At 37.0% G+C, this 26436-nt stretch overlaps 2 protein-coding genes across 5 annotated transcripts; one reads left to right on the forward strand and one right to left on the reverse strand.

Annotated features, from left to right (window-relative positions):
- The first annotated feature begins 3900 nt into the window (after nucleotides 1-3900).
- LOC135681323 (WD repeat-containing protein 86) lies at nucleotides 3901-15237 on the forward strand. 4 transcript variants are annotated; one of them, XM_065195733.2, is made up of 5 exons: nucleotides 3901-4081; nucleotides 9817-10676; nucleotides 11952-12087; nucleotides 13646-13749; nucleotides 14564-15237. In XM_065195733.2, exons 2-5 carry the CDS (start codon nucleotides 9909-9911, stop codon nucleotides 14687-14689), a joined length of 1134 nt encoding a protein of 377 aa, XP_065051805.2. In that variant the 5' UTR covers nucleotides 3901-4081; nucleotides 9817-9908; the 3' UTR covers nucleotides 14690-15237. The 4 variants fall into 4 exon arrangements, with proteins under 4 accessions (XP_065051805.2, XP_065051803.2, XP_065051804.2 ...); XM_065195731.2 differs by lacking the exon at nucleotides 3901-4081 and adding an exon at nucleotides 5060-5561; XM_065195732.2 differs by lacking the exon at nucleotides 3901-4081 and adding an exon at nucleotides 5060-5428.
- A 296-nt stretch (nucleotides 15238-15533) lies between these two features.
- Nucleotides 15534-25399, reverse strand: LOC135681322 (mucosa-associated lymphoid tissue lymphoma translocation protein 1). The gene is made up of 2 exons (XM_065195729.2): nucleotides 25246-25399; nucleotides 15534-22539 (listed from the first exon to the last, which is right to left on the reverse strand). The coding sequence occupies exon 2, from the start codon at nucleotides 22509-22511 to the stop codon at nucleotides 20376-20378; it is 2136 nt and encodes a 711-aa protein (XP_065051801.2). The 5' UTR covers nucleotides 22512-22539; nucleotides 25246-25399; the 3' UTR covers nucleotides 15534-20375.
- Nucleotides 25400-26436: the final 1037 nt, after the last annotated feature.

Consider the following 26436-nt stretch of genomic DNA (forward strand, 5'->3'; position numbering starts at 1 on the left):
GGGTTTGGTTTCATTCTGAGGCTTCAGGGCGTTGTTGTGATCATGTCACACGTGTCTGTTTGAATATTTAATCGGCGTCTCGTTGCATGATTTCAAGATTTTGATTATGAAATGTTAATAAGTTGGCGACCGACATTGGTACAAAACCACCCAAATGACGTCAAATATAACGTAAGATACCTGTAATTGGAAAACACGCTGCTTCCGAAAAAAAGAATAACATGAAAAATCAGTATCTCATAAATAAAAAATAATGCGGGAACAAACTTTTGCAGGAAGAAACTTTCGCAGGAAGAAGAAACTTTCGCAGGAAGAAGAAACTTTCGGGGGAAGAAGAAACGTTCGCGGGAAGAAGAAACTTTCGCGGGAAGAAGAAACTTTCGCGGAAAGAAGAAACTTTCGCGGGAAGAAAAAACTTTCGCGGGAAGAAGAAACTTTCGCGTTTTAGATTGAAGTCGATAAATTTTGATTGGCGAAACTTCCTGAAATACGAAATTCGCGAAAGTTTATTCTTGCGAAATATCCAGAGAAATTTGCTATTGACCCTCTACTTTGATCAAGAATGATTGCCTTTAAGAATTTTTGATAATTTGTTTGCTTTTTTGTTGGTATTAAGTGGAACAAACATAGAAGGAAACCTCATTAATTGAATTAAAAATATTTAACATGCGAAATTCACAATTTCTACTAAAATGTGAAAGTGTATTATCGCGAAAAATCCTATTTAGCTTCATTCGCTAAAGTCAATTACAAAATTTTGAGCTTTTCTCAATTCGTGAAACATTATTCTCGCGAAACTCTCTTCCCCTGAAGTTACTCTGATTCTCACAAGGAAAGATAATCAACATGAAAAAGAAATTGAAAGATAAAATTATTTACCAACAAACTTTTTGTAAAACGAATAAACAATGCTTGCAAAAGTGTTTCTTAAGTTTCATTACTAGTGCGCAGGCTTTACTCTTAAAAACCCTTTCATTAATTATTGCTAATATTAAACTACTGTATTAATTAGCTATGACATGTAAAAAGAAATATTTGTTAATAATAAAGGGCAGCAAATATCAAACATTTTGGATATACTTCTAAACAAATTAGTTTTTTGAATTTGACTTGTGTTATGGCGATGATTCTAATATAAAAGAGCGTTCAATGCAATGCCATTACTTGATCTCTTGAATGATTTTGATTTATACAGAATTATTCACCCTAAGCGACCAATAAAATATAACTTAGTATATCTGACACGACAGAAATAAACTCCGTTTCTTTAGAACCATTTTACAGCAAAAAGTCTTCAAAAATTGCTTGTTGTCAAATTTTCAATTTTTCTCGGGAAAAGGAGATACTCGTATGTTTTTAAGAAACGATTAATCAAGCTGGTGTACAAAGCATCAATTCAAAAAAAAATTCGTAGCATAAAAATTGACCAAAGTAAAAGTTCTCTTAACATGTTTTCAAAAGTTGCTAATCACGTTTTTCCCTCTCAAAAGTGATTATTTGGAATTTCATGTTCCCAAAAAAGTTGTTGTACACTTGACTGACACAAAAAATTAACTTTTGCTCAAAATTTTAGACTCTAAAAAGTAACCTGAGCATTCTTATATTTGTCAGAAACTTCCTTAAGCGATTTTGTGTGCAGTACAGAACGGCTTTAGTTTAAGTGGCAACTACGAATTTCATGCTAAATGCGACCATCAAGCAAATTTTCTGATTCCTGATCAGTTGCTCGATCTATATTGGCTCGAGGCTTAGATAAATGCCCTCGCTTGTATTGAAAATCAAATAAGCCAAAGGCGAAGACAGCATTTATGCATACTGAAAAATAAGTCTGCAGGCGTCACCAAATTATCTTTTGATTATTCAGCTGAATATCGTTCCAACATTATCTAGTAAAACTAAATATCCAAATATCAAACAAACCAGTATATTTACTTAACAGCTAAGGTAACGCGACAAGCAGTGCACTGAAATTTGAACAGTGCTGTGTTTTCTGTTATATTCAGAAATTAAAAAAACACAACCTTGAGGGTCATCGCGGAAAATTTTTTAAAATTTTCACCCTTTGAGTATTGATCAGAAGTGGGGGTTAGGTGAAGAGATGTACCAAAGTTTAAAATCTTTTGGGATGCAGACCTTTATGTTGTTCTTCGGGTTTGCAAGAATCTGAGAAAGCCAAAATACATGAATAGCCATTAAGATCTTTAGCAGAGCTACTTCCTGGTTTCTTGCCAGTCATGAATTCGAATCGAAAGTTCTTTTACTCAAAATTTTAAAGAGCAGTAGAAAAAAAATGAGTTTAATGACATTTTATGTCTGATCTAGGTCTTCCTGACATACCAATCACTAGTCAAGCAGAATTTGAAGAACTTCTTCTTAATACCCAGAGTAATTAAAGCTAACCATATAATATTCAAGTTCACATTAAAGTTTTTGCCTGAGCAGATGAGGTTCGCGACAACAGTCCAACATCTTGCGAGTACGCAGCACACCAAAAGCAGCAGTGGCTCGTTTTTTGGCCAATGAAAAGTAAATATCATGCTCATGCGCATCTTTCTTTAACGGTTGATTTATACACGATAACGTTATACCCTAATCATAAGAATTTGGTATCATGAGAACGGGACCTACACCTGGTTTTGTGTGGTGGAGACAAATTAGGTACAAATGTAAATTTCGAAAGGCCATGATTAACAGCTGTTTTACTGATTCTAGAATTGCGCGGAAACCTCAAATCTCTATTTCTGCTAGATGTATGGGAAGCTTTGACAAATCTGTTGCATATGGGATTATAACCATCACAGGTATTCTAATGAAAAATCTTCAATTTCGGTCAGAAGCATTCCAAACCGATAAGAAACCGTGTCAAATCGTAATTCCCGGACCATTGCTGTTCATGGAAACAGTGAGGTAGCGCTTCATAGTGAGCATAGTCTGTGTTGTCGGGTAGGCAGCCTATGTTCTATACTCCATAAACAAAGAAAAACCTTGCAAATCAAGGGTAAGGAGTTTTGCTTTAGGCTACCAACAGCTACGTACATTTATGGGACTGAGATTACGCCAATAAATTCAAGTTGGTTAATGTCTTCCTGCTTTTATGTCGATGACTATCTGCAATGACCCATCACAGAATTATAGTTTTCAATTCATCAACTTATGATTCGATGTAAGGCGAATAATGCCACAACTATTTCAGTTAGCACCTTCAACCTAGAAGGATTGGTAAATTTAGGGTGATATATTTTTTGAGCCCTCTCCTTGTAGACTCTGTCAATAGGTGACTCTGTCAATAGGTGACTCTGTCAATAGGTGACTCTGTCAATAGGTGACTCTGTCAATAGGAGACTCTGTCAATAGGAGACTCTGTCAATATGTATATGAGTCCGACCTTGCAAATCAATCCCGACTGTTAAAAGTGTCTTAAAATCGTTATGGTCTGGAGAAGCATGCCCTGATCTACAAGATACGTTTTACAGGCTATCTACTACTATCAAATCACTATTATCCCCACAAAAGCTGTCTACAGACTTTCTACAGCTCAGTGCCATGACAACAATTGACTGTTTAATTTATGGCTATGGATCGATGACCCACAGATGAAACAAGTCTCAGAAACGAACGTCAAGTCGAAGCACATTAACTAAAAATTAGTAGTCTTGAAAGTTACTTACTACTAACCAACATTAGTAGTATTGAAAGTTCATCTTTAGTTTCGTAAAGTTGGCTTTTGATCTCATTAAATGTGAAATTCGGAATGCAAGTTACAACCTTTTTGCTCTACACTCCAAAGGTAGATCGACAGATCGATCGATTATCTATAGTATTTGGTTTCAGGGTAGATCCTAACTTAGTTAAATATGTGCAGTCTACAAACATTTACGGCTTAGATGCTAATAAGCACGGGACCAGACTAAGAAAAACAGACACAAAGCCTTCTACATAAATTTATGCAATCTTTACTTAAGAAGATTTCCACCAGCGTGTTGAAATTAGGATAGGCTGTGTTCCATCAAAATTATCACGCTTGCAGTCATATTACAAGTCAATGATCTTGCATGCAAAACATGATAATGGAGTGAATGAGGTATGTGTTTTATATAGGGTGGGGTTTGTATTGATAACAGCAGTATCAGACAGACACTGTACTTGCGAGTGTATTGTAAGTAGATGGTGCTTCAGTCTGAAATGAATTACAGATGCAATTGAGATTGAAATACGCGATTTTAGAGATAGTTTTGAATGAAACCTCTTTACAACATCTAAATACACCTGAATCTCGATTTCAGTCCAACATTATGAAAGAAGAGCATTTTATAAATACAATTTTGTTTCGAGAAGCATCAAATTGCGTTCATGAGAGGAGCTGGCCCCTTATGGGTTATTTTGCTATAACAGCTACCTCTAGCGTGACGAAACTTGTTGATGTAGAAGTTAATCAAGAATATTAGTATAGGAATTTCTTCAAAAATCTTCGAAAAGAAGTTCACTAAATACAATTTTTTGAGCAGAAAGTTTTAAAAGGTTCAGTGAATCAGGAGCCCAATAGCTTTTGCACTTTCATGTTGGCTAAGAAATTTGTTTACCAAACTAGATAACACTATCACTCCAATTCTATTCAAGTAAGCTCTGCTCGATCCTAAAGAAATAACAATGGGCCCTCAACGAATAGATAAGTTAAAATCTGGGCATTAATTCTCATATCACATGAGTTTCAGCCAAAAGTGACTAGTGGTAGCGGTGGTGTGGAGCAAGAGAAGCAAACAAGGTTGACAGCTCATCAAATTCTTTATCTCTGCAAGACAATATGCTTTTGAGTTTCTCGAGTCTGGAAAAATTTGTAAGCATATTGTCAAACAAGCTGAACTGAATACAAAGCTGAGTTGAAAGAATCCAAGATCTTTAGCTCGAACCTTAAGAAACTGGTGGTAAATGGAAACGTAATGCATTGAGACAACTGAGGTTAAAACATGAAGATATTCATGATGCATACTTTCAGCTTGCCTCGTGACTTTGAACTAGAAGTTTCCGCTAAGAACCTAAACAGCAAAGAAAAACAAACTTCAGACTGCAGTTAAATGTTTGGTAACATAATTATTGATGTTCCAATAACGAAAATGCAATTGTTCTATATCATAGAGCTTTATTTCTTGATTCTGCGGTCCAAAAGGCCGCGATTTAAATTCTGTGCTGCTTTGCATCCCACCTGTTTAAAATTCTCATAAAATATGCATAAGGAATCAAACAGGAAATTACTGCTTTTAAGCCTTGTAGGCAAAGGCGACATGTCCTAGCATAAAGTTGTTTCGTCAAAAATCGACTCGCATCAATTTAAAACGTACACGCACGCGCAAAAGCGCTTTCTTGCCATATCGAGGTGAACAAAATATTGGACTCCAGTGGTTCTAACTATTCTCTACATCTTTCATACGAGGTGCGTTGAATGTCAGTTGATTTTGATGTTGCCATAGAAGAACCTGTTCTATTTATTCAATTGGTTTTATGTGTCTAATGTATGATCAGAACCTGTTGCCATGGACGTCTAATACTTTGAAGACAACATTGGGGTAGGTAATTATTACTTTGTTCAAGATGTTTCTAGAGTTTATCGAAGCAAAAATGAGCTGAGACGATCCAAGGATAGCTGCTCTCTTATCATTAGCAAGTAAGTGGCGCTATGGCTTTGTTGATATTCATTTGAAAATAGTTACAACTAATCAAACACTAGAGCAATCATCACTTGAGAATCAACCATTCTATCTTATATTTACATTAGTGACTACCGCCAGATTCCTCATAAATTGGCGGACTAGGATTGATAATATCACCTAAGCCTATCCATCGATAAATAACGCTCAAAAATCGATGAAGAAGCCGTTTATCGTCAGCGCAGCTGATCATGTTTAATTCGACAATGGATGAGCTAACTGTTAGAATAAATTTCACTGAGGCCTAAAACACAATCTATTGAAACACGAGCAGAGCGAGTTCGCATGCCAACAATCAAACTAACTACCGTTTTGAATGTTTATCAGCGCAGTACTAAAATAGACTCCAAACTTTGCCTTGAAGTAAATGTAAATCTTTCATTCAAAGTGTGTAATTATTCTGATGGTTAAATGCTGATATATTTTGGTGATTTTTCCAGTCGCTTATGAATAAAAAAATTGATATTTCAGAGAATTTCAAACACTTTCAACAATTCTCAAATTCTTCCACAATATTATTATAGGACCTTGTTTTTCTACCACCGTTTCATTTTGTCTGTTAACGATGATCCTATTTACAGGTTTAATGATCACGTAGGCATACATAAAGCTCTTTGCAACCCTGATACTTGTTTATACCAACTCACGATAAATCTAGAGGAATCATCACAATCTTACAAACACTTTCACTTTTTGGCAGAGAACGCGAATAAAGCAACGAAGAAGTTGGAGTTACTTAGGTAATTTTAAGATTGATAATGTCAGATCGTCGTTAACAAACGAAGGACAGGACGATGCAAACATATTGTGATTTTTCACGCATCTTCAGGCAATATCTTGAATATCAAAGCAATCAAGAAATATAGAAGTTCTTTTCAAGAACTAAACTGGATTATAACTCATCGTCATTAGACATTTGATCAGAGATATGATTTCTCAAATGCCATTTCGGAAGGAGCAAGCAGGGCCGCCGAGAGTCACGCCGGGTCCAGGGGGGCACAATGCTCAGGTCCCATCCTACCTAAAGAAATGAACCTAAAGTGCGTTCAATTTGGATTTAAATGCATAAAGTTTTCTTTATTTACTTTTGATTTATTTTCGTCAAATTTTCCAAATACATATATGATTTGTAATTACCATGTGATTAAGCGCCAAATTTAAAAAAAGAAACGGTATAATAAACAACGGGCCTCTCTTTGCTTACATGGGCAACTGCCCCCTTTGCGCCCCTTTTGATGGGCCTGGGAGTAAGTGCTCATTCTAAGTAAAAGTTCAACTGCCACACTGCACTTATTGCCAGAACTTCTTGGTGGCTGGGTGACAATGACACATGCCCTTCTAAAAGTCGTTTCCCTAATGTTATAACTGCGTCCTACGTTTTTGCCTTTGGCGACCATTTGACAACATTTCACTTCGACATCAACCCATTTAACCACTAAATATGCCATATAAACACATATAATTCATGATGTGCATTGTCTTGAAAGTTTTGGTCTCGGATCGGACTAAGTGCCTATTATTTGTGCGTACAATAACATGCATGTATTTTTTTAACTAAGGTCAACAAACAAAGCTGATTCAAACATGAACAACTGCTTTGTTGAAGTTAAGTTTTATTGATGTCTACACACATTATGGCGACAAAGAGCAGATGCATGCGAGCTTCGGGGCGCATATATTAAAAGTAACATATTGCTTGCGAGCTGATAATCTCAGGTGTCAAGATTTTCATTGTATAGGAGCGAAGTTTGATGGCAAAATTCCTTGTGTGAATTCGCTTGTATCAATGAAGATTGTTGCCAAGAGAAACCCAGCAACATCAGTTCAAAGCAGCGGCCGTCTTTCTCAGCTGTACGACCTGTCTATCTATGATGATACCTTTGTGTGTCGGAAAGGGATAAGAAGGTTATTGGAATGATTTCTTCTATGTGGATCAACGATATTTGACGAAGAAGAATATCCTACATTCGCGGAACAGAAATTGTAACATTAATAGTTATAGATTACTCATCAAAGCCTGATAAACTTCAGCACCCTAAAATGATAAGAGCAATTGACTTCTAACTTCAGATTTAGTTTTCGAAAGTGTACAAGGAATTTTAAGAAAGGTGATTGTTACGCGACAATAATGAGAAAATATATTTTTATGTTGATGACTTCATCAGTAGATCGATAGTGATTGAGCGCGGTGGCATTCACGCAAGGTTTTTGAGCGATTAGATCACAACCGCAGTTGCTACCAGTCAGTTTCATTTACTTGATGACGAGGTCTGCATTAATTTAATGCATGGTGTCTGGGCTAACCTGAAACCTGTCGACAGGTTCAATTCATAACCTTCTCCGTAAACCATTTGAATGATTTTTTAGTATTATAGGATATATGATAAATACCAGACCCATGCTAAGTATTGTTGACCGTTTGTTTTTTCTTTATTATACTGTATCGAATCTTTCATGAATTAGAACCTGAAAACATTCGCATACACGTATGTGTTATCAACCACCAACAAATTTTACTGCATAGGCCCCATTTCTGTAAAGCCTTAGATTCTGCAAGTGAATATTACTTTTCAGCTGTGCCCATTAGATGAAAGAAACAATATGGTTGTCAAAAGGACTCGTAAACTCCTCCCTAATTTACAAAAGCCACTTTTAAATATCCGTTTTATTGTTCTACAGCTGCACTGTATCATTCAAAATAGTTTAATCAATCATACTGTTGACAAAGCTGAGCTTTAGTTCACTCAGACTTCATCGACTTCATACTATCTTCTTCATCGTCTGCTTGATTCATCTTCGTATAATCTAAGGACTAATTCGTTTATAACCAAAAGCAAAACACGGTAATTTATTGGTTAAGTGACAAATTTAAGTTCAGACAGAACTGGAACAGTATTCCACAAATCAAGATTAGCCAACAACCTTTCAAGATTTGCAAACTATATAAGCTCATTTAAAAGTGGTATAAAGAAAATTAAAATTAAAGCCTTCACTTGCAGATTCATACTTTCAACATGTAGGCTAGGTATAGATAATTCACAACTGCATATCACTTTATATTTATGTTTTAGTTCGATTTAGTTTTCGATTTCTAGCCCTGATGATCTCTTTATCTAGATGACTATCCTGAAGAGTGAGTTATTCACGAAACTGCAGCGATTAAACATGTAGTTTTATTTCTTCAACTCCAAACTATATCACGCTCTACGTGCAAACGTTTTGAGCACTGTACTACAGAAGTATCAAAGTACAAACTTCTATATTTGTATAAAGTATATATCAAAAACTTGAATGTATAATCTTGTTTTCATTAGCTAATTACCTTTTATATGTTGATATATTACCAACTTGAAAAGAAATACAAAAACGCATGTCACTGGACTAATATTAATAGAATCATTTTGCATAGTTAATACATCAAACTCCAGGACTCTCTAGCCCGCTGATAGGATACTCCTGTGAAAAAGTAGCTAATTCCACAACTTAGAAAAACTTGCGGGCAGTTATGTGGTAGCCTGGGTGCATGTTGTTCCCCCCATTCCTTCATAAACAATTAGATATGTCCCTATAATAAAACACGATACTCTTTTTCTGTCAAATCACATCGTTTTTTAAGACTTTTCTATCTCCTTACTTTCTGGACTGATGTTGTTCGCTGAGATGCTTCTGCAAATCGATGAATAATTTCCCCAACCAAAACGGAGGGTATCAATTGTCGATAATCCTTTGCAAACTGAAAAAACCCCTAGTCTTGTTCCTACCCTTAACAAAAAAGCAAGAACGACCAATCGTTTGATGATAGTCATTCTGTGGATCAAAAGAAAAATAATAATACCAGCAGAGAATACAAGAGACCAGAGTCAGGAAAACATTACGGTCGCATGGCCACGGACCGGAGGAAGGTCCACGAAAAACAATAGAATCTCCTATGACACACCCAAGCCACGCCCATTTTTAATTGTTTTGTGAGGAAGATTTGCCTTCTTCTGAGGAAGGTTAACAACTTTTCTGGACTCTGCGACAGGCATGCTCCTTTTGACACTGCTCAGCTTCATTGATTTGACAAGGAAAGAGCCTGTAATATAATATAATGTACTTTTGTTTTTTGTTCTAGATACCTATTTGCTTCTATCGAACTGCACTTAATGAAACCTGAGCCTTGAGAATTAGCAGTACCCAGGTAGCTGCTTACAAAAGAGCCTAAAGATGGGCAGTGGAAGCTCAAAACAGAAGGCCCAAAAAGAAGGGGGTAAAACCTATCTGATTCACACAGTCGAAGAACATACAGCGGGGGTTAACTGCATGGCAATCACCCCAAATGGGTCAAAAATTCTTACTGGCTCTGAAGATACGACAATACGTGTCTTTGATACACAAAACTTGGAGACAAGCAGCGTACTGAAAGGACATGAGAAATACATAAACTGTGTTGTTTGCAGTGATAAATACGTGTATTCAGCCTCTGCTGACAAAACAATCCGTAAATGGAATATAGAAACAGGACTTTGCGTGAAAACGTTTCGAGGTCATACAGACGCGGTCAATAAGCTAGTACTTATGGGTAACGCGTTGTTCTCTAGTGGTTACGACAGCACGATACGTGGTTGGGAAGTCGATACTGGCGAGCTATTACGCGTATTTCAAGGCCACAAAAGATTAGTGAATTCGTTGGTTTACGTTCCAAGTGACGTAACTAAGGACAAGGATTTTAACTTCGCAGAACTGGATCAAAATGATGATAGTTTAATTAGCGGCAGTGCTGACTGCACGGCAAAATTATGGGCGCTGAATTCAAGCGAATGTGTGCTGACATATCGAGGCCATAGTCAACCAGTGCTCTGCCTTACTGTCGATGCTACAGGGAATCATCTGTACACAGGGAGCCAAGATAACACCATAAGGGCCTGGGAAGTGATGACCGGCAAGTGTCTGCGGACATTTACCGGACACCAATCGTCTATCATCCAAATAGAGGTAAGAAGATAGAAATCATCATATTGTTGCTAAATAGCAAAGAGGTGAAGGGTGAAAAGTAGGGCAAAGCCCCTGAATGAATTTATGGTTTGATTCGTACAAAATACTCGACCAAAGAGGTTAAGGGTTATCCATTAGTGGTAGAACCATTTTAGGTTAAGGGTTATCCATTAGTGGTAGAAGTCAACAACGACGCCTTTCGGCAAGTGCAAGAACGGTTTTGTATTCGTAAATTCAATCAATCTAATCAAAAGCATGCAATTTAATTTTCCTTGACAGGCCTGATAATAACTTTAAATTATGCGAATACTTGATTAAATAGCAATATTTCTCAAACCGTAATCACCTTTAAAACTTAATGTTTTATTAATCGCCAAGTAAAATACCAAACAGGTGTTAGAATTCAATTTTAAAAGGAAATTTACATTTTCAAAACTTAACACTGTTGTTCAATGAGATAGATGAAAAAGCCTAAAGCTGAATGGCTGCTGGAAAACTGTTCTAGAGCGGATTTCAGAAACCTGAAAGCATTTTTCAAAACTGGCGATTAATATGTTAAGTTAGAAAGTTGGTAGGGGTGGAGTATGTAATTGGTTGTTGTTCAAAAGGTTCTGGGATCTTTTTGAATAGCTTGCTAGCCACCAGTGTCTTGCAAGCTGAGTTTTTAAGTGGTCCATACATGATAGAGCTCGCACTACACAGTGATATGGTACCTTTCTAATAATTCGGAACAGGCCTGATCATACCCTATACGTACACACTCTTTTTTATAAGAACAATTTGATAAGAATGTGAGCGTCAAAATTAGTCAAAATTTAAGAACAAATTAAGAACATGCTGAGGCTTAACTACTGTAAAATATATTCTAGAACAATGTTTTATCTCAAAAACGAGGAGTTTTTTAGCCATCTATGGGTGCTTTTTCAATTTCGTCGGCAAATAAAGGATGTCTCACTCACTTTGTTGGCAAATGAGGCCTGAACACCTCCCTAGAACGAAAAAGCCAGCAATAGCACTGCTAACATCCTAATAATTCGAAAACAAATTTAGAACAATCCAGCCTCAAATATTCAAAAATATTAAGAACAGCCAGCCTGATTTTCAATTTACTGGCTCTTATAAAAAAGAGTGTACCTCGTTTTTGTCTTGTCTTTAACTTAAGCCCCCTGATGTTACAACTGGTTCATACATCCCCTTTTTGATGTCAACAATAACTTCATATTAGCTTTAAATATATATCATAAAAAAGTGATTTTTCTTTTTATTCCTGATCAGGTTGTCAATCGAATACTGTTCTCGGGCAGTGCTGACCACACGGCTCGTTGCTGGGTTATCGATTACGGCGACTGCACAAGGAGATACACCGGACACAAACATTGCGTTAAAACGATGCTTGTGGCAGCAGGAATCCGTAAGTGCTTTAAACTGCTTTCAGACAAATCTTTCAAGCAGTATAAACATTATCAACAGCAAATACTATTGAACACGTGCCGTATTCTTACAATTTGAGAAAGAGGCTGGCATACTTTTTGATAAGAAGGCTAGTCACTTCAATTGTTGATTGACGTCCCTTTTAAGTCTTTTCTAAGAAGTACCTGCCTATATCAAGCATGGAGACTCAGAGCCAGCTTAAAAAATCTCCACGTTAAACAGTATAAACACAAAAGGAAAAGTAAATTACAACCAGCAACTATTAAGAAAGCTGGCGTATACGTAAGCAGGTTTTTCTGCTTTCGTATATGTTTATTTGCAGCGCTATGTCATAATGATATTGCATGTGCAGAAACACAAACACCAAATAGCTGATATGAAAACTTTAAAGGTCTCAGTACTGATTTTATAAACACAATATAGCTAATGTTCTTTTCTCTCATTTGTAATATTTTTAAAGATTATATTATAACGCAAGTTGAATAGCCACAACCATTGTGGATACACTCACAAAACCCTATATGTGTATATAGATTATTAAATACAATAAAACTGAGACAGGGATCGCAGAAATGACAGCGCTGACGAGTTTTAGCTCCCCCCAAACAATTTCCAAAACATATATCAAACCCTACAAAAAATCGTTTTGCTCTTGGTTTTTAGATGTTTAGTCCCTTCCTTCCAATTTACTGGCTTCTAGGCAACATCAGCTCTAGAATGAAGGGCGTCTGAAATATAATCAAATAAGTAAACATAAGAATGCAGAAATAAACCGAAATCCAAAATACGAACTTGCATTTCGCTTTCGCTTTGTTAACATTCAATTTTGATTTCTCAACTTGGTGTACATTCTGTTTAATTTGGACGTGTTGCCCTGGAAAACTGCTAGATCGGTTACTACAAAAGCCTTTAACCATGGGTACCAAAGCAGCATTTCAATAAATAGTGAAGATTTACACTTGAGGAAGAATCAAACCACATGCATGGAAAAATTACGTCTTTTATAGGAAATGCTGAAAGTTTGTTCTCAGCAACCTTAACAACGAATACATTGACCAACGACTATCCTATGCTTTGGGCTTCGGGTATAGAAATGCATTTATATACAGATGCATCTAGCCAATGCCTGTAGAAGGACTAGGAAGCCTCGCTCACCAGACAGTTTTGGTATGTCATGGATTTGATCAAGAACCTCGAGATTTTGCACCCATCAAGAGCTGGAGATTTCTCAAGAATATCATTACCAGTCTTTTGTGCATGGCAATTTTTGAAGATTTTCTCTTAACAAAAATAGCTACCTTTTGCTCCTGAATTGTATTTTGAACCTATCAAAGGCTTAAATATCAAGCACTCTGAACTGAGTTTGAAAATCAGATCGCATTGAAGGCGGTAATTACGAAAAAAGAAATCGTCCTCCGGAATCGAGCCTGTCTTTGCCAGATTTGCATCAACCAATTGCAGGGAGCTTATTTAAACGAAAGTCTGTTTTGTAAGTTTTCTCAACTATTGGTAAGAGAAACTTCTGTTATTCTACTTAGTTATTACATGTTCTGGAGACTTCACAGCACGTGCATACGATTCTAAAACTGGAAAGGTTAAAAGAGTGTTCAAAGGCCACACATCACCTATAAACGCTGCAGTGGTGAGTAGCTGCTTAAAATTATTCCCAATTTATAACCTTGTTCAAAACTATGTAATTTGATTTCTGACGTCACAATCGCGTGATCACATAAGCTATAACGTAATCCAAAGTCATAGGTGAAAGAGTATAATCTATTTTTTTGACGAAAATAGTGCAACTTTCCTCTAACCCAAGCCCCCTTAGTTAAGGATTGGTGATTCTCAATGTTCCTCAACGTTTGTTTTAACTGTTATGTAATACCAGGACACCCAACATGAATTTCCAATGTCCATGATCGTGCAATTAGAAACGACTTTCATTCCCTTTTATGCTAAACAAATAAACATAGCATCATAAGCAATTATTGAACCAGATGTTGGGCAGAACATAACACATTCAGGCACCTGCTCCTTTCAGCTAGTTTACAGGTCTGTGTCAATTTAACAGCTAAAGTATCATCGTGAGACATTAATTTTTTGCTTTAGATCTGGCCCAAGACCAGAACGGGGCTGGGGACTAAGCTCGGTGCTGGGGGCTAAATTGGAGGAAATTCTATTGTTGGTTCATATTCTATGCTACAGTGTGCATCTTTAGCCCCTCGGAAAGTTTCCTTCTGGTCTGGGGCTTGCTCTAGATGATAAAATCTCTACAACCCTTGAAAGAACAAATAGTCACCACAACACGTTTCTTAATACTTGCCAGTGAGTGTCTATAATGTACGTATGCTCTCAAGCTCGATATCTGACCTCAGGCTCCCCTGCCTAGCCTCACAATCAAAATACCAAAATACCTTGGTATATAAACTATCAAGCAACGACTTTTCTCCTCTTTATAGGCCAGCAAGGGAAGGTTGTACACAGCAGCGAATGACGGAAGCATCCGAATATGGGATGCAAGCAAGATCAGGGATGATGATGATTTAGATGAAGAAGAAATAGAGAGCACAGAGAACAATAACTAAATAATTTAGCTAATTGCTCACAGCTACTATTATCTCGCAGCTGTACACTTGCACCCTTGAAAGAATAACAACAATAACAACATATATACGTTTTCAACAACTGTAGCTAGCCTCTTCCCTAAGGTCTATAATTCTGAATAGCCTGGGTCACGTATGGCACGTGCTTGCTTTTACTGCATTGCAATCTTATTGCAATCTTAAACCTAAATGTAGTAAAATTCATGTAAGAATCACGTTGTTTTACACTTCCCCTGGGATACTTTTGGAAAAAAATTCCTAATAATTTCTTGTACAGTGAGGCTTATCATGAATGTAGATTTACCACCAACGTTAAGAAAAGTAATTTTTAAACCTATTGCTGCTCTGATGTACATATATCTTTAATGACAGCGATTGTTGAAAGCTATTCTGAATGTTTAATGCACTGAAACATTTGATTTAGCTTTCCCCACAATTAATTTGTAATTGTATTATCATAGAATGTCGTTTTAGTTTTAAAAAACAGAAGGTTTCTGAATACTATGTAGCCCACACATACAAGGAAGAAACGACAGAAGTAAAAACAAGCAAGGATGATTTATTATGAAAATTCGAGAGTCAACACAATTCCTTGCTAGTCTTTTTGAATTGATATGAGTTGACATTCACTCGACAAACCCATTTCCACAATAAAATTTATGTACAGGCCATATTTGCCTTGTAATACATGGTTGTATACACAACATCTTCACCTTAATTCTGCAACTTATACGCTTTGCTTCCAATCCCTAGATTTGAAAATGCTATTGAAAGATTTGAGAATGCTAATTTCCCACTTAGGTAAACCCATTTGCTAAATTTCTTAAATTGTTTTATCTTTATCTTATCTTTCTTTATCTTATCATGAACGTTTTAATCTTGGTTTGAACGTTTTAAAATTTTTATGTTAGTTACTAATTCCACCAAAAAGATCGTCGATGATGTTAGGTAAAAAAAATGAAAGAAGATTCTGTAAAAAGGCAAGAAGTTAAACAAAGAAGTTTCCAAATGCAAAAACAACCAATCAATTTATAGTTTGACGTGGTGAAGCAAATTATTTGGAAAAATTCATTAACGTGTTTTCTCTGGGCAACCAAAACTCTAATAATTAATTCATATCCCTTTTCACAGAGTATTAGATTAATAATTAAATAAGTTACAATTTTTTGTAGTAAATTTCATTAGTTACTAATTTGTTGATGCATAAAAAGTCACAGGGAAATAAACACTTTTAAGAGCTGAAATATTTCTTATAATGATTATATCTAAATGTTTATTTTGCAATCTCAAATTCCATAAGAGGCTTTGTTAAATAGATGAGCTGCATAGCCACCTTTTGGAAAATAAATTATAACTAGTGGGGTTGAACACGTAAACATGTAGCTACATGATCCATAAAAGAGAAATAATCCTCAAAATGTTAACGACTCGAGATTTTCTGTTGTTTAGTCTTGTTGCTATGAAAGCATCGTCGATCTTTATTTCTTCAATATCATTTTTCGTTGGCAAGAAATCAATGTTTAAGTTCTTGTAATTTAAAGATATAAGCTTTCTCTCAAAAATTTAGAAAAAAAATTCTTGACATTATTTTATTGACCAGAGATAGTAATGAAAAAGCACACCATAATTCAATTATGTTGCATTCATCTGATTGTTACCAAACCTGGCGTGTAAGGAGATTTGAAAAATTAATTATGAGTCATGGTAACTGTTTCGGCACCAGACTCCTTTTGCCGAAAAGAAATCTATAGTTGCTGAAACCCTAAACGCAAGAAATGGCGTGAAAATTTAGTGGAAATACTAGGTTTTTGATAAAATTAAATTTTAAAATTGTTTTATCTAAATTTGATACTTTTGAAATTATATTTCGATTGATGGAGTTTTACTGCAAAAGACCCGGAACAAACCCGTTGCTATGTTAATAATATTGCATACGGTAATCTTCGACCATCATTATTATTACTATTATAAAATTGTTTACAGTTGGTGCCATACATAGCTTAAAAAGCTAATTCATACCAACTATTTACATTTCTACAAAATTACAAAATTAAAACATAATCAGAAGAGAGAAATAATAAAATTTTTATTTTTTCAATCAACTTTTTTAGGATCTCACCATACCCACATTTTAGTTATTTGCATATTTGACAGTTACTTTTGAGAAAATGTACTTGAGAAAATGGGAAAACCCTTCCGCGTTCTTGAAACAGCTGCTTTGTGGGCATTTTACGTAAAAAAATCATCCATCCCTCAAAGTTCATCAAGGCTCAAGATAAAAAGGAGAAAGCCCAGACAGAATCCTGGAGGAAATCCACATGTGACGTATTTTGTTTTACTGTTATTTCCGTGTCCATTAGAAGAAAACGGCAGTTTTGCTAATTTTTGTGTACATTAAACATTAAAGTCTAAAGAATATAAGTCATATCGAAAAAAAATAAGTTTTGGTTCTCTTGGAAAAGCAAATAAGACTGAAGAATAAAAAAATTCAGTTGATAAGCACATTATGTTAAGTTTTTCCACGACAACTTTAGCTTGAATTTCAGTGTAAAGAAATATAATAATTTAGAACAAAATGGACTGTGCTGCACTAACACCTTCCTTTTTCTATGTAACCATTTTTTGAAGCTACTTGCACCGGATTGCGGAAACTCTGTTCTTCTCTTGATTTCTAATAAAAATTGTTTTTCAAAGTTAGTTTCTTGATAAACAACATGTTTCTTTGGATCTCCAGTCTGAAACTACCGTTAAAGAACATTTGCTAGCATGATCAAGTACAGCCTGGGGGAACAAGCTGTGAATAATTACTATACGCACTTTCCAATACTGCAGATTTACAAGAAAAATTCCTGTAGAACAATCCCAATTTTCATACGCTTACGACAATAATTGCAGGTTGGCAGAGGTAAGAAAAAAAATAATTTTGTTCCATGAGTTCCAGCATCCTCTATGTCCATCTTTAGGTTGTTTGTGCAAAATTTCTGTTGATATTTAAAGGTTAAGATTACTGTCTATAGGGGCGATCAAATGGACTCACTCAATGATACAAGATCTAAATCTACCATTAAATATGGCCACAGAATAGAAAATACGCAGAAGGTGAAATCCGGTCATTTCACGGGATGCGCGCGCGAATGAGGCTGTGATTCAGATCGAGTTTAAATAAACTAGAACATTATCGATCGTACAGGAGCCAACCTACACGTTTGTGGAATAACCACGTCGATATGACTGAAACCTTGAAAGTAACTTTGAATAAACTTTTTAATTATGCGGTTGTCATCTTTGAAAATTTTCTTTCCCCGCTGGTATAGCAGATAACCTACAGATTTCCGCCAGATCCCACTCGGTAGTTAAGCTGGGTTAGAAATAGCCCTTTTACAAATGATCAACGTAAAAAGTCAGTTCTTATGATAAAGTATTAGAAATAAGAGCTATTTGTGAATGTAGTGAAAAATGCAGACTTTCATTCTAAATACTTGTCAGTGTGAAAAGGATTGTTTTGTGAAAATCACATTCCTGCTGTTTATGCTACGGAAGTGAACAAACGAAGGCCCATTCGCGAACCGCACGATAGCAAATCGATGATGGTTCAAAATATGTTAGCTACGGTTAACCTGTGTACAGTTTTGAATTTTGCTATAATTTCTACATTAGTGATTTGGGACAACTATGCTATAATTTTTTCCAATCTTTAAAAATGTATAGACATTTCCCGAACCGACTTTCGCATAGGGGAGGGGGTGGGTCATAAAAAATCGATTGATTCGCCTCTACTTTTTTTTCTCGCAGCAACTGAGGGAGACTGTCGCCATCCCTCACCCAAACCTCTGTATCAAAACGAGTTTATGGCGCAAACTTCTTGTTTCTTCGTACTCTGACCACCTGAGGTTTGTGCACGCAAACTTCAAAGGTGCCGACCGAGAGTTCACCTTCTGCGTTTTCCTATTCTGTGCTATGGCCTAGGCCTAAGGATATCCCGAAAAGCTATTAAAAAAGCAATGACGCTAAAAAAGATAACGGATGCTACCAATCACAACAGAACTCTGAAAAATTACGAATGGTAATACGATCAAACCAATGAAAAGAAAACGACGGGAAGCCAATCAGGAATATCAGGGGTGAACTACGATCAATGCAACAAAGAGTATTCGATTTCGGCCATTCGTGCACATCAGTGACGCATCATCAGAAAATATAGAAATATTAAAGACGTGAAGCTAACCAATTCAAGTTGGAGTAGGAGACCGGAGACCAGGCAACGTTGAAAACAATGCTTCAAAAAATATAATGAAATTGAGAAAAGAGACTTGTTATAAGCAGATTAAAGGAATGAATCAGATGGAAGCATTAAGTGTACTAGAATAACAGGCTAACAGTGTGTTCCCGCTAATGATTCATTTTTCAAACGAAAAATGTAATTAGTGTCAAACGAAAGTCATTTAGAGCACCAACATCACGTGAAAGATATGGCAGAAGACTACCTTTTTCGGTCATTTTTATAAAGAAGAGAAAGCGATATAATGAAATAGCATTATGTATGACAAATATACATAACAACTAATCTAAAAGTAGTTCATATTGGTTCCAAAAGAAGAGCATTTTGAAAGGATGTCTCAATGCCTAACCCTGTATCAGGTTCACGACTGGTGACCAAACTGTTCAAGATTCGAAATGTGTCATGTTTTGTTAGGATTAAGCAATGGGACGACCACTTATGACCCTCAGGTATATCCTTAAAAACACCAAGCATTAAGCCTTTTATAGTTCATATGTGTTATCTTGAAGTCGTGGAGCTGTGTAGCAGTTGATTAAAGGGAATGAGCAATGTACAGCATGGTCAATTGGCACTGCCTGCATTACGGTGCCAGGATTCCCATATATCCCTTGATCCCAAACTTTGACCAAAGGTGCACGCAAAATCTTTTTTTAAAACAAACTAAGAGTCCGTTTATAAGAGCAAATTTATCCCACCTCTCAGCCCATAATCTGGCAGGTGGGATAAAATCTTCGAATGTTTACATGCAGATTCTATCCCACCTTCCAGCTGTATCTGAAGAAAATCATTTCACCTTCCAGCCTGTGTGCTGACAAAAGGGACGAAATTTTATCGCGTTTATGTGAACATTTCATCCCATGTTCCAGTTTTATCCCACCTTCCAGTGCTCATATGGAAAAAACTCATCCCACCTCAGTGAGATCCCACCTCCCATGCAGTGGAATCTCACTTAACCGTGCTGGCTTGTTTGCCATATAAACGCAAGACGAAAACACAAAGGATTCTTTAGAAGAGTGCGATATCACCTCTCTTCTCACAGGCTGGAAGGCGGGATAATTTTCTCCATACAAACAGGCCCTAAAGCAAGAGCAGGCAATCGAAAACACCTACATGATAGCATAGTGGTTCGATCGTCCGACGACTTTTTACTTTAAAGAAAATATGATGCTAAATGCATGGCTGAAAATAAGCAATAAAGGCACTTCAAGAAAGCATCACCAATTCAAAGTCGATGACATAATCAGTCCCTCTTTCAGACAAAAATCTAAAAGCATTCACAAGCATAAACCCTCAAAGCTAGAAGTAAACCTAAAATGCTAAAATTTAATAATTGCATGCTTAAATTCAATTCAAAAATTTCCCATATGATAAAAAATCCTAGATTTAGCTTTAAAAAAAATCCTTGATTTTTGCATACAACGGTTTCTCATCAAGGGTGTAAAAAGCCATATGTTTAACCTTCTGGTTGTTTTCAACGCAAGTGACCTCAATATGGACAGTCAAATCTCCTTCCAAAAGCTCCAAGTTAGATATCCTTACTACTTCCGAGCGTGGTTCAGGGCTGTTCTCTCCTCGAGGCCCGGAGCCTTTCTCGCCGTTTCCACCTTGCATAATATCAACCTTTGCGCCTCCAATCGAGGATGGAAGCAAAAATCTGATTGAGCAGTCGGTGTTTGAATAAATACGACTTTGGATAAGAAGCACATTAGAAAATTCAGCTGCGAAAATGAAATCAAGCTTTGCTACGTCGTTTCGAAAAACTGTCACCGGGCTGGGTGGTGTTTCATGCAAGATTCTCCAAAGTTTGAGTCGGCGTTCCACATCCAATTCTAAACTGGCAATTGGGGACACTGGGTCACAAAGGGAAATTGGCTCAACGAGAGTGCTATGACGGTAAACAACTTGTAGTCGACCTGTTGCTGGGTCAACAATTCGCTGCTTATGGATGCTATTGCTGACTTCGTATAAGAGCACATCGATCAGAAGGTTCTTATGTACCTGTGCGCAGAAGCTTTTTGCAAAGAAACCATTGGACATCATTGGGGATTCAAGCACCCGGCTATTTGAACAGCAGCCAAAACAAAGTACAACATTACCTTGAATGATCTCCAGACCTTGGCACATCTTTGGCAAGGGGTTTTCCAAATAAGAATTAGCGCTTGTTCTGCAGCAATCTAGCATTAACATGTTCAGCTTGCTCTTATGTCTCACCATGCTGGTAAGAATCTCTGAGGCGGAAATATTCTCCGACGTTGAGAAGGCGGCAGTCGCATCAACTGGCATTAAAAAGCTTTCCCCGTGTACTTCAAAGCCATGGCCAGCAAAGTAAAACAAGGCATAAACGTTCTCAGAGAGTAGTTGACAAAAAAAGGACACAGCATTTTTGAATTCACTGAGATTTAAGTCGGCCAACGAAACAACAGTAAAGCCAATGCTACTCAAAGCCCCTGCGATATCGCGCGTGTCATTAAGTGGGTGTACAATTTTCCCAAGATCCTTCTCGTGCACATAGTTTTGATTACCAACCAGTAGAGCTACTTTGCTGACTGGAAAGTCACCATGGATATTGTGGTACTGCAAAGAAGCAACCGAAGGCCTCCCACCCCTTACATTATAGAAATCAAGGGTTGGTTGGTGCTTTTTATCATCCACAGGGTTTACAAACGCAGCCAATGACATTGCAGTGCCAAAGTTATTGCTTGCCACACAAGTGTATTTGCCAAAACTTAGCGGTTCTGCGGTTTCGATAATGTAATATTTCCCTGTGGCTTTAGGTATTTCCTGGTCGTTTAAATACCATTGAAAAACTGGTGCCGGGCTGCCAAACGCGTCACAAAATAATCGGAATCCTTCTCCGTGACGGCAAGAGACGGATCTGGGGTGAACTGTTATCAACGGAGCACAGTCTGACATGGCTGAGGGCTCTGGAATCGAATCAACCCGCGCCCAATTAGTGAACACACAGCTATGCCTGTTTGAAATGCGGCAAATATAGTAGCCAACACTGCCTTTGTCAAGAGATACGATACGCAAAATAGGGGTGCTCACATTGGTAGGACTTTTATTATGAAACCACTGGAAACTCAAAGGACCTTCGCCACTTACTTGACATGACAACTCTACCTCCTGACCCACTATTCCTATGTGAGGTGCTGGGTGCTGTATAATGCGAATAATCCGGGAGGGTAGCTCATTGGAGGTGCTGAGTGAATGAGACCCCTGTAGCAAAGAAAGAGCATCACTTACGTTTAAGCCTTGTTCTGACAGTGCCTTTAAGAATCCGATCAAATCAGACACTGTTTTCCCTAGTCTTCCAAGATCTTTCAACAAAGCTTTGGTTGGACTGCCTCTAGCCTTTAGCACCGTCATCCCAAATCCTTCTACCTTCTGTGGCGAATACATGTTTTTTGGTAAAGCACTAATAATGCTCCTCCAGTTTGGCTTTTCATATCTGTCGAAAAGCTTGGCCAGTTTATCCAATAAACTATCTGCAATGGACGCTAAATTTTCTGAGTTTTCTGCCATCACTGTCCACTATCTATTGCTTTGCATCCTGTTAAAAAATGATAAATTTGTCAAGTTCTGCAAACACAGTTTTGCAATGACAAAATAATGTTTGTTCAAGTGAGAAATTATGTATGAAGGAGTTTGGCAATGCAGTGCAGACACTTCACCAAAGGAAGACAAGTCCTGCTTTCTCCAGAACATGGAGAACATGCAGACCACACAGACCACGAAGAACATGAAGAACATGCGGAACACACGTTCTCCCTATTAACAATGGATACAATGCAGCTTATTCAAGAAAAGTTGGCATCATGGTGTTTAACTCTTCTTCTCCTGCTTCGCAAAGCCCTTCAGATAGCTAGCGCATCAGCTAACTGGATACAAGCAATGGTTAATCTTTTTCGCATGCCATGTCAAAATTTTATATAGCCACTGTCAGCAATCTACAATATGCCAACAAATGGTAAAATTCAGCAAAGCTAGCATTTCTATAAGAATATTTACATATGATGCATGTTGAAACATTTTGCCACATATTTCCCAAACATGAAGAGTTTTAAAAATTGTTTCTCTCTGTATCTCTTACATGAAAGCTGACAGGAGATAAGAGCACTAGTGCAGAAGATTTAAAAAAATTCCATGCCCATCATAGAAAACCATTATGAAAGCATACAAAAAAATGCCCTTTAATTTCTATGTTCTCTAGCATGCCCCTAAGAAAGATAAAAAACTGTAACTAATTAACAACATGATGTGCCCTGGATACAGAATATGTATGCCTCTTGGGGATCTTCCAACTAAAAAAGTTTGTCTTATTAAAAAACCAAGAAGGTTGGCAAGGAAGGAAGATAGTGGAAAAAGTATGTTCAGTTTCATATGCCCAGTTCTCTGCTTGTTGTCATTGTTTTCTGAAGAAAGCTTTTGAAAGCTTTTGCTTAAATTGCTTATTTGCTTATTATGGAAGGCTGAAAACTATTCTTGTCTCTAGAGTGCAGATGCTCTCACCAGAATAATTAGAGCACTAGCAGAAAAGAGAATGGAAATAGAACTTCTAATTTTTTTACAAAAAATCAACTCAATTGGTCAGATTCTTTCAGAAACAGGAATTCAATAACAAATTTTAGACAAATTAACAGTTTGCTTTGATAAACTGAATTACATTGGATTTCATCATAACTCGGGTTTCATGATCTTGAAATTTGCGGAAAATGGTAAATAGGGTCTCATCCGGATGTAAAAGTTTAAGCAGGAAAGAAATGGCATAGCTAGGCTGTGAAAAGATTTAGCTTTCTCACTATTGATAAGATTGTCTATAGTCTTACAGCCATGCTTCTGGGTAAGCAGCTAGCCTGAAGCACCAGAGCTGCTGCCAGTTATAACATAGGTAGAGTAGTTTTTTATCTTTTTTAAATTGTTGATCTTAGTGAAACTATAGCATCTGCAGACAAAAAAAACAACAGTGAAAGTGTGGCTAAAGCATTTTCTGGTAGCAAGGGTATTGCATGCTTCATAAAATATATTGCTCTTGAGACCATGGAAAATGATATTTTTGTTTGTTCCTTCCAAATCAAGAATCACAGTCTGCTTTAATGCGAGGCGTATATTGATATAAATAGGGCAGGCTTCTCTGACCTGATTCAAACAGGGTACAAAGGGTATAGCTGTAGTACACACATTTATCTAAATGTTGTCTTGCGCAGACAAATTTTGCACAATTCTGGTAACAAGCGGCAGAACTCAAAACAAAAACTCTGAATATGCAACCAGAAAATATCTGCCCACAAAAAAAACATCAAATCCATGTATGTTGTCATGACCCATAAAGAGAATTTAGGTTTATTGTAATTACAAATGTTCCATTGCTGTTTTTTCTGTCTTTGCTATAAAATTCTATCTAATTTTGTACACACAATGTGTAATGCACATTGTGCAATGCATATACATGTGATGGGCTATATGTGTTGTGCTTTATATAGATCAAAAAAAATGGAAAACTACTCTGATAGGGTCAGGCTGGAAGACATATATCATTTGACTACTTGTAGTTGCAAGGAACGGCACACTATCTGTTGCAACCTGCCAGGGAAGGCATTTGAGCGTGGAGTGATGATGCTTATATATACTTACCTGCACTACAATTGCCTGATATGATTGATAATTGTAGGTCAGGTGCAAGCAAAAGAAATTCAGCATAGCGGCATACCTATGCAAGTTTTTCAGTCTGGGATTTGGGCAACCACCTGTTATCATTTCAAAACTATTTTTATACGAAATAGAAAACTAAATTTTTATGGGAAATAAAAATTGTGGGACATTTAGGTTAACATTTTGACTTGAATAAACCATTAATAATGAATGAAAATGGTTTTCCAAAAGAAAATCAAAAGAAGGTGGTTAGTGGATCTTTGTAGGTAAGGTAACTTGAACTTCTCTTGTCTACAGCAGTTCTTAGGGTGGTCAACAGAATTGCTAGCAATATATATTTGTTCTCTGCGAAGACTCTCTTCTTTCTCTGTCAGCTAATAAAACATTTTGAAATGTTTAGAACATCGAAATCTACAAACAACCTTTCAAATTATTTGAAAATAGTCAATTAAATATTGGTTATCCGTCTGTATAACATACAAATTATAAAAACATAATAAACAAAGGGCCTAATTTGTTGACAAATAGAGTTACTTTAAATTTCTCATTTGCTTTCCGTTAGTTTAGCAATAAAATAAAAGTAAAGAGCTTACATTAAAACACTTACACAGTTACATGAATTTGCCACTGATTCATTGGCCGTATTATGTGCTGCGAAACCAATACTTCTCCACTTACGAAACCCTGTTTCTCATCACAGCCATTAATAAGAAGGAAATGAAACTTGGACCAGATGTCCATAGATTTTCTGCGGACCAGCCAAGTCTGCATTTTTTCAAATGGAAAATAGCCGGGCCGTAAATCTCGGGGGATGGGGATGGGACGGGGAGGGGTGGGGATGGGACGGGGAGGGGTGGAGATGGGACGGGGAGGGGTGGAGATGGGACGGGGAGGGGCGGGGATGAGACGAGGAGAGGCGGGGATGAGACGAGGAGAGGCGGGGAGGGGACTGAACCCCTAAAAAATCTGAAGTAAAACGATTTTGTTTAAGAAATTATCGTCATTTCTTTAAAGAAAAAGAATTTATGGTAACTGGGTCAGAATTAAATTTTTTCCCTCGTTATTTCAACAAACTTTAGCCCCTTATCATAGTGTCTGTGGATGGACCTTATTTAGGTGAGCAGAGTGATGTCAACTAGGGGCAGTTGCCCCTCCCTTAACGAGTTGAGGCAAGTCTGGTGCCCCTTTTTAGGAAATTGTGCGCCCTTTTTGAAGAATTAGAATGAGGTGAAAAACTTTTTGAGACTGGTAGGTTAATTTGCTTCAAGGATACCTCAAAGTTATGTTGTTTATTCCGAAAATGGATCTGAAATTATTGTATACAGCGTACTCTCGTCACCAATTTTTGAAAATTCTTCAGCGCCCCCACTACCAACTGCCCCTCCTTCAAATTTGCTCTGGATCCACCCCTGGACACACCCACATTACACGAATATTTATTACACGATTTTTCGTTCTATAAGATTTAAATTCCTGTTAAAGGAGCACCCTTATAAAGAATCCAGATAGGTTAAAAAGACTGTTACATAAAGCCTGGCTACGATAATATAGATGTCATTTTCTGTCTAAGCTGTGATCAGTGCCGTGGAGAGGTTTTCGGAGGCCTCGTGCTATGTTTTACTAATTGCTTTCCCAAACTGAAAACCTCGAGGGCCCCCTAAACCTCAATACACAAGGCCAATTCGCCCGAATTCGCCATCGCCACCAGCTTTCGGTAACCCTGGTTGTGGTAATGTTTTTTGGTGTCTACACAAGCAGACCGAATAGAAACATTTTAGATTATGGCCCCAAAATTTAA

Source organism: Rhopilema esculentum, chromosome 12, assembly GCF_057945365.1.
Source record: "Rhopilema esculentum isolate cy_ngs chromosome 12, ASM5794536v1, whole genome shotgun sequence".
Lineage (NCBI taxonomy): Eukaryota > Metazoa > Cnidaria > Scyphozoa > Rhizostomeae > Rhizostomatidae > Rhopilema > Rhopilema esculentum.